Source organism: Aquarana catesbeiana, linkage group LG12 (genome assembly GCF_042186555.1).
Source record: "Aquarana catesbeiana isolate 2022-GZ linkage group LG12, ASM4218655v1, whole genome shotgun sequence".
In the NCBI taxonomy this organism is placed as follows: Eukaryota; Metazoa; Chordata; class Amphibia; order Anura; family Ranidae; genus Aquarana; species Aquarana catesbeiana.
In genome coordinates this window covers 19,261,520-19,278,902 of record NC_133335.1, presented here as the reverse complement: position 1 = coordinate 19,278,902, position 17,383 = coordinate 19,261,520, and the positions used below count along the sequence as shown (strand labels likewise).

General features: G+C 45.8%; 1 protein-coding gene across 1 annotated transcript; it reads right to left on the bottom strand.

Moving 5' to 3' along the window:
* Positions 1–618: 618 nt before the first annotated feature.
* REM1 (RRAD and GEM like GTPase 1) lies at positions 619–17,369 on the bottom strand. The gene is made up of 5 exons (XM_073607313.1): positions 15,059–17,369; positions 11,800–12,088; positions 8,328–8,401; positions 4,670–4,874; positions 619–3,533 (listed from the first exon to the last, which is right to left on the bottom strand). Exons 2-5 carry the CDS (start codon positions 12,086–12,088, stop codon positions 3,259–3,261), a joined length of 843 nt encoding a protein of 280 aa, XP_073463414.1. The 5' UTR covers positions 15,059–17,369; the 3' UTR covers positions 619–3,258.
* Between the last annotated feature and the right edge of the window lie 14 nt (positions 17,370–17,383).

Here is a 17,383-nt window from a genome sequence, read left to right as displayed (position 1 = left end):
CATGAGCATTTTCAATTGGCGTTTTGAATTGCGGCAATTCTGCCTGTGATTTCAGAACGCCCAAGTGTGAATGACGAATCGCACCACGCATATTTCAGATGCAAATATTTAGATGGCACTTAAAAAAGTGGTGCGGTTCTGCCGTGATAAATCAAGCTGCAATCGCGGAAAATCGCATCACATGAAACATGACGCCCAAAAGAGGCTCCGGAACTTTTTTTGGGGCGACGAGCTTCACGCAATGCAGTTTGCTGCAATCGAAGCGCGATTTATTGTGCGACAGTCGTGGGCAAAACCGTACCAAGTTTTTAGGTGGCATTCAAATGAATGGCTTCTAAACTGTGCGTTTTGTCAGTCACACCTGGGTGTTGTGAAATCACAGGCAGAATTGCTGCAATTCAAAACGCCAATGTGTGAATGCAACCTTAAAGGGCCGGGAGATGGTCGGCCAAGGGGCTAATGATGTATTACTGATTACAGAGTTGCATGCCAACCAAACAACTGTCAATCATGCCTGAGCAATGTGTGTTAGCTTGTAGTTTCCAGTGGGACAACGCAGGAGCACAATTGGGAGACAGTTGTCATCACATGACAGGAAGTACCTGAACAAGGACAGGATCACCAGGTATTATTTTAATAAAAGCTGCAGATGTAAAGTATGAAAATGACTTTTGAAGTTACAATGTCAGTTTAAAGCTTACATGGGATGTTAGCGATCGGGTCCAGATCGCATTTAATAACAAGGCAAGTGATCGTGGGTTGGAGGACAGACAGATGTCTTGGCGCCCACCTCTCTCTTCAAGATCTTTGCTGGATTATGCCGAAGACTAAAGCCACGCAATCCGATTGTTGGCCAGCCGGGCGCGTGCCAGGATTGTGTCTTGCATACAAACAGTACACAATTGTCGGCCAACAAACACGAACGTAGTGACGTACTACGAGGACTTTCTGCTCTTGAGCGCCACCCTTTAGGCCCCTTCTGCTAATTTCGTGTTTGGCGAGCATTGATTCCGAGCATGCGTGTTTGTACTTTCAACTTTTGTGTGACAGACTTGTGTACTGATCATCAGAAAATCTGACAACAGACCGCTGTCCGCCGAAAATTTACTAGCCTGCCATCCAACATTTGTTGGCCGAAAGTTGGACAATTGTCAGAAGGAGCGTACTAACGGTAAGATTTTAGGACAACAGTCTGTCAACAGACAATCTCCTGCCAACAATCTGATCGTGTGCTTTAGAGGTCATCTCCTAACTCACCTAGTCCAGTCTATGGTCACAAAGACTGCACTGCAGCAGGAGCAACTGTCCTCCGCCAGAACATTCAGCACCGCCAGCCACTGTCCATCCCCATCTCCACAGCCATCTGCTTTACATAATATATATATATGTACTTAGCTCAGCTCCCTCCTCCCCTCTCTTCACCATCTAACCCCCCCTCCCCAACCATTTCTCCCAGCCTCGCTCCATAAACACTGAGCTCAATTTTTCCACTGTTTGGTCAGCCCTGGATTAGACGGAGCTGGGCAAAATTCCATGAGATCCTACAGAGCGAGAGGGGAGGGAGAGAGACAGCGGGAGAAGAGGAGAGGAATTTTCTGCACTTCTGAAAAAAAAACAAAAAACTGCGGTCACATTATAAAGAAGGAGGCAGCACAGCGGCTTAGGCACTAAGGTGATTAGCCCTTTCTGCCTTGCAGTACTGGGGTCCTTGGATCACATCCCGGCCAGGTTACTACCTGCCTGGAGTTTGCACACTCCAAAGCCATGCAAAGACATACATTGAAAAAAAAAAACATAATATCTCAACCACCAGTGCTGGGACAAAAGGTAATCCTGCGCCCAGAGCAAAGATGCCAAACCGTGCGTCTCCCCCCCCCCCAATTCATAATGTGCAAGCTTAGGGAATCGTATGCCCAGCAGGCACTCGCTTGTCAAAATCATTGCCGCTGTCACTACTCCTGTCAGCCTTGTAACAGAAGGAAGGTACCCTCATCCCTACAGTAAACCATTGCGCCCAGGGCAGCTTTCCCTCTTGCCCACCCTTTGTCCCTGCCGACCACTACCTGTCTGGAGTTTGCATGTTCTCCCTGTATCTGCGTGGGATTCCTCCGGGTACTCCAGTTTCCTCCTACACTCCAAAGACATGCTGGTAGGTGAATTGGCTCCTGTCTATATTGGCCCTAGTATGTGGGAGAGGGACCTTAGAGATTGTAAGCTCCTTGGGGGGGGGGGGGGGGGGGGCAGAGACTGATGTGAATTAACATTATGTAAAAGTGGTGTGTACATTTTCGTCACTTTATAAATGACGGTAATAAATAATAATTAAAAAAAAAAACAGGTGACGTTTAAATTAAATAAATGCAGTTAATGCTCATTCTTTTCAGGAGGTGCACAGTCAGCTATTAAGCAAAGGATCACTTGTTGGAACCTGCCACCATCACAGACTGTGTGCCTGTGCCTAAACTCTCTAACTACATCATGCTCATTCACAGGCAACTTCACATGTGGGCAGAAAAGAAAAATGTTCACTACAATAGGCGTTAGGGCACACCCTAACCAAACCGTGTTTACTATGCTTCATTTCGTGAATGAACAGGAAGCCGCTCAGCACAGAGCACTTACCATTCGTTTGGTTGAAAGGCATGTGTGGTTGAGCTTTGGGGCACACACCTATTTCCACTACATCATGGCCGATATATGGCATGCCCCATATCAACCCAGCTACAACATCCTGAGCACACAGAGGAAAATGTAAATATCTGCACATGTATCTGGGGGTTAGAAGCATGGGGAATCAGACATAGTACCCCCCCCCTTTATATAGGAAGGTTGTAGCTCTTCTAAAATAAAAAGGTAAATTTGATGTAGCCAGTTCAAATACATATGGTGCTCAGTGGAATTAAAGTCACAAAACAAGATCCTCCGAGGCGACGATTCTAAAGAGTAAAAAATATGGTTTGCCGTCTATGGTGAGTGTTCCTACATAGAATAGTGCAAAAACGTGAAATGTGTCGCCAAGATAGAGAAGGAGAAATAAACTTTCCATCCTTTTAACTGTTCATCTGTATTATATTTGCCCCCATTCGGTGATGGCCAATCAAATTCTTCCTTTTGGTTATCCATTCTTCTCTAGGTGCTTTAACTGGAACTAGATGTGCACTGAAGTGTTCAGTTTCGTTTTTTGTCCTCGGCCATGGGGCATCATCACTGCTTATGCGCAAAGTGTAAAGACTTCCCAGTGTAAGTCAGTAAAGCCAATTAGAGCACAGACAGGTCGTGGCACGAGCGTGAATGTACCTTGAGGACAGTCCTGCTGTTCCGGGTGACAAGCCGGTCTAGAAACCTTCGTGCTCGCTTGCTGAGGCTCTGTTTGCGTTGGCTTCGGAGTCGGCAGCTCTCGGCTGCGTCGGGCCCGTCTCTCCGTAAACGGATTTGGCGGACCATGCCCTCGAAAAGCTCCTGGACGTTGTGTTGCAGGACAGCGGAGGTCTCAATGAACTTGCAGTCGAATACCACGGCACATGCGCGACCCTCTGCAAAAGGAAAGGAGATTTAGTGGTGGACAATGATATGGATCACATTTAGGCTTAGTTAAAGGACAACTATACTTTCATATAATTAGGGTTTTCTTCTCAGATAATAGGTGCAGGTACTCGTCCCTTCCGAGTCACACCTTGTCTCCACCCCCTACCCACCTCTGAGCATCGTCCCTTGTCTCCACCTGCTACCCTCTTCTGAGCATCATCCCTTGTCTCCACCCCCTACCCACTTCTGAGCATCATCCCTTGTCTCCACCCCCAACCCACCTCTGAGCATCGTCCCTTGTCTCCACCCCCAACCCACTTCTGAGTATTGTCCTTTGTCTCCACCCCCTACCCACCTCTGAGCACTGTCCCTTGTCTCCACCCCCTGCCCACCTCTGAGCACCGTCCTTTGTCTCCACCTCCTACCCACCTCTGAGCACCGTCCCTTGTCTCCACACTATACCCAACTCTGAGCACCATCCCTGGTCTCCACCCTCTACCCACCTCTGAGCACCGTCCCTTGTTTCCACCCCCCCCACACCTCTGAGCACCGTCCCTTGTCCCCACCCCTACCCATCTCTGAGCACCGTCTCTTGGTTTCTTGGTTCCACCCCCTACCCACCTCTGAGCACCGTCTCTTGTCCCCACCCCCTCCCCACCTCTGAGCACCGTCTCTTGTCCCCACCCCCTACCCATCTCTGAGCACCGTCTCTTGGTTCTACCCCCTCAACAGCAGATCCCTTCCAGCTAGAACTGACCCCCCCCCAACAATATATCTCCTCAGGTACAACAGACATACCTCCCAACCAACCCGGATTTGCCAGGACTGTTCCGGGACTTGATGCAAGTCCCGGTGTCCCGGCAAATGAAGGCTTTATCCCGGAGTGGAGCCAAAAACAAATGAAACAAAAACTAACAACATTTTCAGCAGTGCACATGTCTACTGCTCAGTGTAATTTTAATCACTCAGGGGCATTTCTTTACACAGCTCCGCAGATGTCATTAGCTGGCAGAGGAGCAAGAGACATAGTGACGTACTACGAGGACTACAAGAGAGTTTAGCAATGACTGACTACTACTGGGCAGGCATGGTTTTGGTCTGCTGCCATATCTCCAGCAGGTTTCCCTTCCTCTTCCTCACTCACCTTCCACAGATACTTCCCGGCTGCGGACGAGGTCTGTCTTATTCCCGACTAGGATGATTGGAATGTTTTCGTACTGACGTGTCCGTCTCAGCTGGATCCGTAATTCCGAGGCGCTTTCGAAGCTGGAGCGGTCGGTGACAGAGTAGACGATGATGTAAGCGTGACCCACACACATGGCAGCGCTGTCACATTCCCCAACAGGTTTCTAAAAAGGAGGAAAACATAAAATGAAACAAAGGCCAAGCAAAGGTTCTCCTTCATGCTCTGCGACAGCGGACTGAAACCAGTGCCTTATCAGTTACATATGGCTTTAGATTACCCGCGAACATGGTCGGGACAAGGGGTGGGCAGGAAGGACGGCTGCCCTGGGCACTGTAGTATTATGTGAGGTGGGGGGCGCTGCAAGGAAATTGGGCGGAGGGGATTTCTGTTGGGAGGGGGAATTAGGGGGCAGCAGGGGGTAAGAATTGTTCTAGGAGGGGAAATTTGGGAGGGTTGTGTTTTAAGGGGATTTGTGTTGGGAGGGGGGATAGGGAAGAGGATTTGTGCTATAAAAGGGAATGGGGGGGGGGGGTTGTGCTAGAAGAGGTGATATGGCAAAGGAAGGTGGAGAATTTGTTTTTCTTTAGGGGGGGGATTGTATTAGTAGGGATGATTTGGGGGTATTTGTGCTAGGAAGGGAAATGGGAGGGAGGATTTGGAGTGAGGAGGGGGAAGGATGTGTACTCAGAGGGGAAATTTGAGGGGTACAGGATTTGTGCTAGGTGGGGTGATTTTTTTTTCTGGAGGGTCGCATTAGTGCTGGAGGAATTTGGGGGAAAAGATTTGTTCTGGGAGGGGAGAGTTTTTTTGGTGGGGGGTTTGGGCTATGGGGGGTGGATATTTGGATATTTGTTCTGGGAGGGGGGATTTTAGCAGGCGGAAAGGGGTGGATTTTTACTGGGAGGAGGGGGAATTTATGCTTAGAGGGTAAGCATGCAGATTGATGCTCAATTTTTTTTTTTTGTGAGGGGGGGGGGGATTTTCTGATACGTCCTGCCGATACATCTTGGGGGGGGGGAATATTCTGACATGTACTGCTCATACATTGGGGAGGGGGGGGGGCAGTTTGGCATGCTCACCCCGGGCTCTAAATGACCTTGCCTCAGCACTGCCCCTGAAGTCGAAGCCTTGTAGTAAGGCTGGCCATACATGGTCGAATTTCCAAAGAATTTTCTTTTGAAAATTTTGTGCGTTTTGTGATCCGATGACGGCACCATTGATTTCGTAATTCGACCAACCAATCCTTCAATTTCACCTCACGTTGCTACAGAAAAGAGTTTTCGTGGCCGGGAATCTTCTTTTCTTTCCGGGAATTTTCTTTTCTTGCACTCATTCGTATTTCTTTTTCGATTCCATGTTTCGCACGATTCTCCCATCATTGATTCGAAAATCGTTCATATTTCAAAAAATTTCCAACATGTCCGATTACTCAAATTCGATGGCCGGACGAAAATCGGCTGTTGCTGCAGCCTACTAATGGTGCGAAATATGAATGAAAATTCTTAGATAAGATTTGCGAAAGAAAATTCTTTCGAAATTCGACCCGTGTGTATGGCCTGCCTTATGCCCTGTACACACCGCCGGTTTTGCCGTCGGAATAAACTTCCGAGTTCAGACGGAATTCCGCTCAAGCTGTCTTGCATACATACGGTCACACCAAATTCCGACCGCCCAGAACGCGGTGACACACAAGACGTACGATGGGGCTAGAAAAAGGGAGTTCAATAGCCAGTAGTCAATAGCTTCCGTCTCGTACTTGCTTCAGAGCCTGCGTCGTTTTTGGTGCGCCGGAAAAGCATACAGACGAGCGGTTTTCCCGATAGGAATTGGTTCGGTCGGAAAAATATAGAACATGTTCTCTAACTAAGTCCGTCTGAATTTTCGATGGAAAAAGTCCGATGGGGCATACACACGGTCGGAATATACGATGAAAAGCTCCCATCGGACCCTTTCTGTCGGAAATTCCGCTCGTGTGTATGCGGCAGAGTACCTAAAGAGCAAATTATATAATTTCATTAAAATAGTTATATTGTTTTCCACCAATAAGTCCATTTAACTCTTCTTGCTTAGCCACCTGGGATGCTGGACAGCTCACTGAACAATTTCTTGAACGATCTTGCCTTGAACCTCGAACCCTTTGCTCCTCCCATGAACTTTCTATTTTAGCCATGCCTTTGTACATCCTGTTTGCCATAATATTCTGTCATGGTGAGGGGTCAGGCTGGGAGAACAACTCCCCCCGAACAGCTGGATAAGTGCAGCAGCAGGTCACCCTTGCAGATGACACAGGCTTGTTATGGATTGATTAATGCTTTGATAAAATGACTATTTCTATTATGTATACATATAAATACTGAATCTCCTTACTCAATGAGTTAACTAGAGGCCCCCTCCCATCGAGTGAGTCCAGGAGTCCACAAGCCTCACATCAGCAGAAACCCTGGATGAAACTGGCCAGGAGCGCCTTAGATAAGGGTCGTCCAAACCACAGATGACAGCACAACTAGACTATGATGCTTTTGCAAACAATCGCTTATGTTTTACTATAAAGCCACCATACACCCAGAGCAATAAAAGGAAGATTCATTCAAACTGAACAAAGGTGTCAGATGTGTTTCTTCTACGTGCACGTATATTTACATTTGAAATTAGGCCAGGTGCAGATAATTGTACAGACATTTGTCTGGATCCAAAACAGGCTCACCTGAGGTAAGGAATCTAAGCACTAACTGGTGTTCACCAGAGCTTCTGATGGTGGAGATGGGTTTTGCTGCATGTTAATACCAGGTTGCGGTCCACCAGGAGGTGAGCAAGCCAGGGTCTAGTAGCAGATATAGCAGGTAGGGTTCAAGCTGAAGTGTAGTCAGTAAACAAGCCAAAGGTTGGTAACAAGTAGTCGCAGACTGGGATCAAGCAGAAGCATAGTCAAGGAACAAGCCAAAGGTCGCTAATGAGTGGAAGCGGAGACACAGATGGCAGCAGGAGTGACAAGAACGAGATATTGGCTGGAGAGAGCACAATAATCTGGCAATCAGGAAGTGCAAAGGCAAGGCTAAAATAGGAAATTCATGGGAGGAGCAAAGGGTTTAAGGTTCAATAAAAAGGTTCAAAGCAGGATTGTTCAAGGAATTGTTCAGGATGCTGGCCAACATCCCAGGTGGTTCAGCAAGAAGAGACACCACCAGACACAGCAGAGGTTGCAGGTTCAGACCTGGGTCCTGACACAAATGCTCCCTCAAACCTAGAAGTAGCAGATATTTCCTCTGGTTGGTAGCACTGATCAGAGCAATGGAGGAGCAAAGTAAATCGAAGTTTGAATGCTGCTGGGGAATGGAACGTGTAAATGCAAAGCAACTGTTGGCAGACTGATAAAAATGAAGGTTTACGGATGTATAACAGGAAGCAGCTGTAATGAAGCTGGTTGGGTCACAGCAGACGATAGGAAGTTCTCTACCGTTCTAAACTCACTATGTGATCTTTTCGCAAGCCACAGCCTCCTCCATTGCTCCTCACAGAAGTTGTATTGTCTATACATTCCATACATATGCAAGAGACATAAAGCAGTAAAGTGAGTTTGCCAAACCTTGAGATTTACATGAAATCTGGAGCCGCTTACCTGAACTTCACAGATGTCCATCAGGAGAAGGCTGGTGTCCTCGCCATCTACGCTCAGCGTGCATTTGTAGAACTCTGAATGAAAGGGTTATGTATTATCAAAGAGGCAGAACGCAACGTGCTACTAAAGGCCATGTAGGTTAAAAACATAATGTTGTTTTTCCGATTTAGTTTTTAAGTTCTTCTTATAGATACCTTGTATTCCTTCTGTACTGTTCTCCAGCAATGACAGGCAGGCACCCACCACAGCAGTGTCCGCACTGCCGCCATCTCTGCAGCCAATATTGAGGCAATCCTCTTCAGCTGTTGGGTGGCCACTAATGATGTAAATCCTGCACATGTGCACATCATCCCTGGAACCTGGCCCAATGAATTGAGAGTGTACACTGCAATGCCCATGTGCAGTGTACACAGAAAATAAAATATTGCTATGGGAAGGAGGAAGAAGTTTTCTTGGCAGAAAATACCTTGCTCATCACTTTGATCTGCAGATGAATGAAACAGAATAAACACAAAGTAACAATAATGTTGCTTTGTATCTATGAAGTTGGTCATACATTATGCAATTTTCTTATTAAATTTCCTTTAGATTTACCTTCAACTATGTAGTGCAAGGGCCTGCCTGATTGCATAAAAAATTGAAAGTGTTTAGGTTTGACTCCATATTATATGCTTTTGGTAAATCTAAATTGTATAATGTATGGCCAGCCTGAGTCTGCACAGTGTTTATTAACAAGGTCCCTTATTGACCACAGTGGCTAGAGCTGCCTGCTGTATTTACACAGCAAGCCCTGGTTGTCATTTTGACAGCCGGGCATTGCTAGGTAAAGTGGCAAGGGGAGCAGCAACAGAGGGGAAGGAGTGGGCATGCTACATAAATACGGTATACTTTGGAGAAGTTATTTTTGGTAGTACGTAGCATGTACAAGAGTGGTAAAAAGTATAACAATATAACACACAAACATGCACTCTTCACAACCTTAATCTTGATATTGTGTATTGCACTTTTGGAGCGATAAAATGGTGCATGTAGCCTGGTAAGTATACACAGCATAATTTAGCAATGGCAATAGATCAGAGCAAGCACTTACTATATGTAAGGCAATATAAATTTCACGAAATGTGATCATCTTATTCGCTGTTGTTTAAAGTGGACTTGTTAATAACTGTACAAGTTTGCATGAAAAAATTCCTGACATGTCCAATATACCATAACAGTATTATTTTCCAAAAAATCTCTGTGACAAACCCAACCGGGACAGGGGCTTTTGGAGGGGATTAGGGGCATGCTTCCTACCCACTGATTATGGCCCATGGAGGAGACCGGGGATCTTGTCTGCTTCTCCCGGTCAGAGCATAGGAAAAAGCTCAGTTGAGCCTCTGATCCCATCGAGAGAACAGATCAGAGGCAGCCCGTCCATACGGGGCGCTGCTCCCCTAAACCATGCATCCGGCCACTAATCTACATGCAGGGTTCCAGACGCATGGATTTCAATGGGGTTTTTTTTTTTTTTGAAGCACATGATTAGAGCCTGAGGCTCTAATTGGCTTCAAAAAAGGGTGGGCTCAGGGCGCAGAGCATTGTGCCCTGAGCCCACCCAGTTGTGTGACAATTAATTAATATTCACTATTAATATCTTAGTGCATAAATGATAGCCACACAAATACAAAATAAATTGGAAGCAAGTCCTCAAGCAGGAAACCAATACACCAAAGAAAAAGTCTGTGTAGTAACAGGTACTCTTAATTAGCCGTGTTTCATCTTCACTCCTGCAGGAGTAATGCTGACTCGCCAGATGGCTAAATCATGGGAAACTTCATAAGCTCAGATTCTTTGGAAGGTAAGATGCATCCCTTGATGTATTCTTATGCTCGTGGGGCAATGTGGCTCGGTTGAAGCAAACAAATTCCTCATATAACGCAATATTCTCTCAGCGTACATTCCACCACAGCAAAACACGGAACCAGACATAACCACGGCGCGGCCCCAATGCATTTAGTACTCAACACGTCATCAGGAAGCTCTACTCATTATTCACTGTATTTATTGTTTGGCACCACCTCTTGTCCATTCCAATTTCAATATTCACTATTATTTTCCTGATTCTCCTCCCGGCCAATCAGGAAGTGGATCCTGAGACCAGATTGGCCAGGGAGTCGTAGGACTCCCTGGTCTCAGGACACACTTCCTGTTCAGCCAGGAGGGGAAGCAACGGCACGGCTCTTCCTTCCCCCGCCTTCTAAAGATAAGGCCTCTGATCGCCACCTTCCCGTCCATCTCCCGCGGGGGGGGGGGGGGGGGGAGGGGGGGTTCGGGTTGATCGCCACGTTCCTGTCCATCTCTCATGGCGGTGGATTGATTGCCGCATTCCCATCAGTCTCCTGGGGGGGAGGGGTTTGCCGCCCCAAAAAAGTATTGAGCACCAGCCGCCACTGGAGCAGGTCATTCTCTAATGATGGACAACAACATGATGGGCGCTAAGAGCAAGGCTTGAATTAATTCTCTGGATAAAGACAAACGCTTTTCTTTCTGGAGTGGATGGAAAGGTGTAATATTATTCTTATACAGGTTACTGGTCAGAAGAAATATGGTGGCCCTCCTGCAGACTGGGTTGGAGAAGCTCCTCCATTTGGGACAGAAATATTTATCAGCAATCTCACTTAATAAATCTTTGAATATACATTAATTCCACTTTTTTCAGACTGCTGGAACATTGTATGAGTTTTGTCTTAAGATGACTTGTCTAGTGGAGAGAGACTACACAATGGAAATCCAAACACCTGAAAGACAGCATGTGTAATTTACATTGTGTATCTGTTAGACTGGTGCCGAACTGTCTGGGTGAGCACTGTTCTGAGTCACTTAGGCTTGTCTAAGTGACTAATTGTTAATTAGCTTACTGTTTAATTACATTACTGTTACATTACATTATGTTGGCTGTTTATTAGATATAGTCTATACAGTTTGCATTGTTTAGGGTAATGTGATCAAGCTCTTATCTGATTTTATGTGGTATAAATTCTGTGTAAATTTACAATAAAGTCAGTTCCAGTTTGCACCTAAGCTAGTGTCGTCTAGTTCTTGGGTGCAATGCTCAGTTAGTTAGCTGTATCTTGGTGGAAGCATCCAGTCGGGTGATAGGCGTTCCGTCACAATCTCCACCTTTTATCACTAAAAAGCAAGAGATTTACAAGATTGTGTAATTTCTGGCATCCCAGTCCAGGAAGTAGATGGTGGCACTGGTGATGCCTAAACAAATATGGTGCTGCCTTTCTTGAGAGAAAAGCAGACGATGGTACTGTCTGGGAGAGTATTGTAATCTCTGTGAGAGGTAAAATACTTGGAAGTGTTACACTGACATTACATAGCATGGATGTACATGACATGAAAAATGAATCCGATGCTATGTTCACTTTAACCCACAAGAGCACTGCTCCAGTACTGGAAAATGAGCTTCTGTTCTTGTCCTTACCTTGTTGTTGATCTGGTATTTCTCTGTCCTGCTCTCTTCTGAAAATTCCAACCAAGCTGGTCTTTCCAACCCCGGGGTCTCCCAGAAGAACCACCCTGAAGATGCCATCCCCTGTCCCATTGGTACTTTCGGATCCAGCTGATTGACTGCTGCATGCGTCAGGCATGGGCTGAGAAGGTGGCGGTGCGCAAATCTCCATTATAGGGTTACTGTTCTGTGAGCGGATCTGATGGGCGCAGGGCAGGGGCGTGCTGGCTCTTCTCCGGAGGGGGGCACGAGCGGCACACATCTGAATCCGTATAAAGAGAAGGAATTGGTCAGATAGATATCCCGCTGTCTGCTACAGTTGCTAGACAACCAACAGATAGATATTAAAGGATTGCCCCATTTTCTACTTTGCTCTGGGGTTCTCAGTTCTGCCCCTACAGCCCCCACCCATAGATTGCAACCTTGGAAGCCTGCCCGCCAACTAGAGCATTTGGGTGGGCTTCCCTCCACAACTGGAGTGGGAAAACATACTGGATGGAGGTCAGTGGCTGCAGGTCACAAATGGCCACCACATCAGGGATGGACAATCTACTGCAAAAATTTGAAATCAATCCATGGGCCTATTTATAAGTGTTCATAGTCAATATATTGAGTCCAACACTTGCTCCTATTTATAAAGCTGCTCTAGGCAATTTATTCATGCAGCCTCATTGTGTATATTGTTTATTGGTTCAAAATAGTCCAACAAAATCTGTTTGTATAAAGAATTTGGCAATTTAGACAAGCTATCTGTTCATCTTTGCAACAAAGTGTTTTTGTGTAATTTAAATTAGCCTATGGCCACTCCTCACACTAACCTTTACCGTAACTTCAACCAGCACACTAACCTAACAACCTAACACTAACTAAATCCAAAAAGTGTACGCTAACCTTCCAATAACACCAAACTGCACACTTACCCCCCTGTAAATCCTAAGTGTACACTAACCTTCCAATAACACCAACCAGCACACCAGCCCTCATTGTAACCCCAACTAACACACTAAGTAACCTTCCTCTAAGCCTCATGTAACGTCAATCCACATGCTAACCTCCATGTTACCCAAACCTGTACACTAACCTCCATGTAACTCCAATCTACGCACTAACCTCCATGTAACCCCGACCCTCAAAGTAATCTCCCTGTAAACCCAACAGACAAACTATCGCTCCCTGTAACCACAATAGGCACACTAGCCCCCATGTAACCCCAATCTAGACACTAACCTCTCTTTAACCTCCATGTAACGTAAATCCACACACTGACCTCCATTTAACCCCAGTCTACACACTAATTTCCATGTAACTTTAATCTACGCACTAACCTCCCTGTAACCCTCATGTAACGTCAATCTACACACTAACCTCCATGTAACCCAAACCTGTACACTAACCTCCATGTAATGTCAATCCACAGACTAACCTCCATGTACCCTCAAAACTATACACTAACCCCCTCTAACCCTCATGTAATGTCAATCCACATGTTAACCTCCATGCAACCCCAAACTTCACAGTAATTTCCCTGTAAACCCAAACAACACACTAGCCCTCCCTGTAACCCCAACCGGCACAGTAGCCCCCCATGTAACCCCAACCCACACACTAAGCACCATGTACCCTCAAACTACACACTAACCTCCCTCTAACCCTAATCTATACACTAACCTCCACATAACGACAATCCACACACTAACTTCCATGTAACCCAAACCCGTACACTAACCTCCATGTAACCTAAACCTGTACACAAACCTCCATGTACCCCAAACCTGTACACTAACCTCCATGTAACTACTACATCAAACCTGTACACTAACCTCCATATATAACTTAATTTACACACTAACCTCCATATAACCCAAACACAACCTGTACTCTTACCTCCATGTAACCCAAACCTGTACACTAACCTCCATGTAACCTATATCAAACCAGTACACTAACCTCCATATACCTTAATTTACACACTAACCTCCATGTAACCCAAGCCTGTACACTAACCTCCATGTAACCCAAACCAGACCTGTACTCGAACCTCCATGTAACCCAAAGCAAAGATGTACACTAACCTCCATGTAACCCAAAGCAAAGCTGTACACTAACCTCCATGTAACCCAAACCTGTACACTAACCTTCGTGTAACCTACATCAAACCCGTACGCTAACCTCCATATACCTCAATTTACACACTAACCTCCATGTAACCCAAACCTGTACACTAACCTCCATATACCTTAATTTACACACTAACCTCCATGTAACCCAAACCTATACTCTAACCTCCATATAACCCAAACCAAACCTGTACTTTTACCTCTATGTAACCCAAACCTGTACACTAACCTCCATGTAACCTATATCAAACCAGTACACTAACCTCCATATACCTTAATTTACACACTAACTTCCATGTAACCCAAACCTGTACACTAACCTCCATGTAACCCAGTGGTTCTCAACTCCAGTCCTCAGGACCCACCAACAGGCCAGGTTTGCAAGATAGCTGAAATACATCACAGGTGATATCACTTGCTGCTCAGTGATTGCAGTATTCTAGTCTGCATCTCCCCAAGGTAATACTTAAAATCTGGCCTGTTGGTGGGTCCCGAGGACTGGAGTTGAGAACCACTGATGTAACCCAAACCAGACCTGTACTCTAACCTCCATGTAACCCAAACCAAACCTGTACTCTAACCCTCCATGTAAGCCAAACCAAACCTGTACACTAACCTCCATGTAACCCAAACCAGACCTGTACTCTAACCTCCATCAAACCCATACACTAACCTCCATATACCTCAATTTACACACTAACCTCCATGTAACCCAAACCTGTACACTAACCTCCATTAAACCCGTACACTAACATCCATATACCTCAATTTACACTCTAACCTCTATGTAACCCAAACCAGACCTGTACTCTAACCCTTCATGTAACCCAAACCAAACCTGTACTCTAACCCTTCATGTAACCCAAACCAAACCTGTACACTAACCTCCATGTAACCCAAACCAAACCTGTACACTAACCTCCAAGTAACCCAAACCAAACCTGTACTCTAACCCTTCATGTAACCCAAACCAATATTGTACACTAACCTCCATGCAACCCAAACCAGACCTGTACTCTAACGCTTCATGTAACCCAAACCTATACTCTAAACTCCATGTAACCCCAAACAGCACACTAAGCCCCCCACCCCATAACCCCAACCAGTGCACTTACCTCTGCCCCACTGCTGATTCAACAACAATCCTCTCTGCGTTTTGCAAGCAATCTCCTCTCACCGAACTGCTCCTAGGTCTGTTTTGTTGAAATTAGTTTCTGGATAACTTCAATAACTATCTATTCTGTTGGAGCAAAATATCTTGTGAGGCTGAAAAATCCAAGACTGGTTCTTGTGTTCAAACTGACAGTCCCTGTAGTTCAGTAGTCGCTGTTCTCTCATTCAATTGTCTCCAAAATCCACTTTCTGATGGTTCTTGTTTTCAGAGTCTAAGTGTGTTCACAGAAACTGCGGAAATATCTCAGTTTTTGTGTTTCCTGTGCTCTCAGAAACAGTCCCTGAGTACCCAGAGATGGCTGTCTTTTTTATTTTTTTTTTTAGAATTTTATGGTCCTTTTGCTCTTGAACTCCCTTGAGAGTCCTTGTGCTTTAAAGCTCTTGTTCTCACAGCTCTGTTCTCATGGACTGTCCGGCCATCCTTGCAGTCCTGTGGTTTTCACAGACAAGTCCGATAATACTGCAGCCTTTGTCTCAGTCCCCAAATTCTCACTTAGTCCTGCTCTTCAGGCTGTGCTCTGAAAAACAGTCCCTAAGTTCTTGCCAACAGTCCCTGTAATATCACGGTCTTTGTGTCCTCTTTGGTACGGTTTATATAGACTGAAAAGCCCGCGTTTTCCCATGCAAAGTTCTGGTAGTAATACAGTCCTTTTGTTTTCCTGGACAGTCCCTGTTTTCTCACAATGAGTCCCACACTTCAAGCTGTCCTACATCTGGAAGTTCCCCCATTATTCCTGCTGACAGTCCCTGTCCTTCTATTGGTCCATGAGCTGTCTCTGCATTTTAGATGTTCTACTCACACAGCATCTGGCTCGGGAGCTGACAAATGAACCCTGAGCAATCATCCAGCTGTGTTTTATAAGACAGACTCTCGGTGGTGCGGTCCCTCCCCCTGAACAGAACAGTGACCACTCTACAGGACTTGGCTGTGCAACCAAAACTACGCCAATCATTAGACAACTGCTTTGCAGGGGCAAAAAGAAAATTGCATTGATATTATTATAAATTGCCACATTTAAATCATATTTAAAGCAGACTGAAAGTCTATTTCTATTTTATACCCCTCCCCATCCTCAGAAGGAAACGCTTACTGTAATCTGTATAATGCTTACCTATTAAAAGCTCCAGGTTCCCGCCAGGGTGGTGGGTAATACGCTCATTGTCATTCAGTGGATATTACTGAAAGCAGATCTGGCCCCTTAAACCTTGTACACACAGGCTGAATGACGGGCAACATCGGGCGTTTAAAAACCAAACTGACATTTGGCCTGTGTGTATGATAGCCAGTCTGGCAGAAGCTGACCATTTGGCCTGCTTCTGTCGGACGAGCATGCTGGAAAAGCAGCAGCCGACAGGCTCCCGATCAGCACTCACACTTTAGGTTTTAGGAAGGTAGGGCATGTAAAATAGGCTAGTGTATCCAAAATCCAAACTCAAGCTTGAGAAAGGAGCGCGCACTAAAGACATCCCCCTAGGGCGCATGCTCGGAAACGCATCGCCATTACGTCTGTGACGCCATCACACCACATGCTGTGTTCCAGCTCTCCCCGTGATCCACCAGCTGCCTTCCAAGCCTCGCTTTGGACTCTGCTTGCACGCTGGAAGACCCCTGCTGGACAGGATGCCGGCCATGCTGCTGGAAGCTGTGATGGAGATCGGTGTAACCGGACTCTACTGTGCCTGATTAATGATACTTAAAATGATAGTTAAAAGTGAGTGTTTTTAATGCGCTTTGTCTATTAAATTACTACAGTCTTATCTAAGAGGCGCCTGCTTCCTGTTTTTTTCTGGCTACAGTAGGTGCTCATGTGGTACACAGATTAGTCCTGTCAATGTAAGAAGGTGCTCCTAACGACAACTCTTTATGTGTATAAAAGACACCTGTCCACAGATTCTCTCTTTCTCCATTCACACCTCACCATAATGGGCAAGACCAAAGAGCTGCCAAAGGACATCAGGGACAAGATTGTAGACCTGCACAAGGCTGGAATGGGCTACAAGACCATCAGCAAGAAGCTTGGTGAGAAGACAACTGTTGGAGCAATTTTTCGCAAATGGAAGAAATACAAAATCACCATCAATCAACCTCGGTCTGAAGCTTCATGCAAGATTTCACCTCATGGGGAAGGAGGATCATGAGAAAAGTGAGGGATCAGCCCAGAACTACACAGGAGGAGCTTGTGAATGATCTCAAGATGGGACCACAGTCACCAAACAAACCATTGGTAACACAATACGACAAACATACCACCCGACCCCCTCCCCAC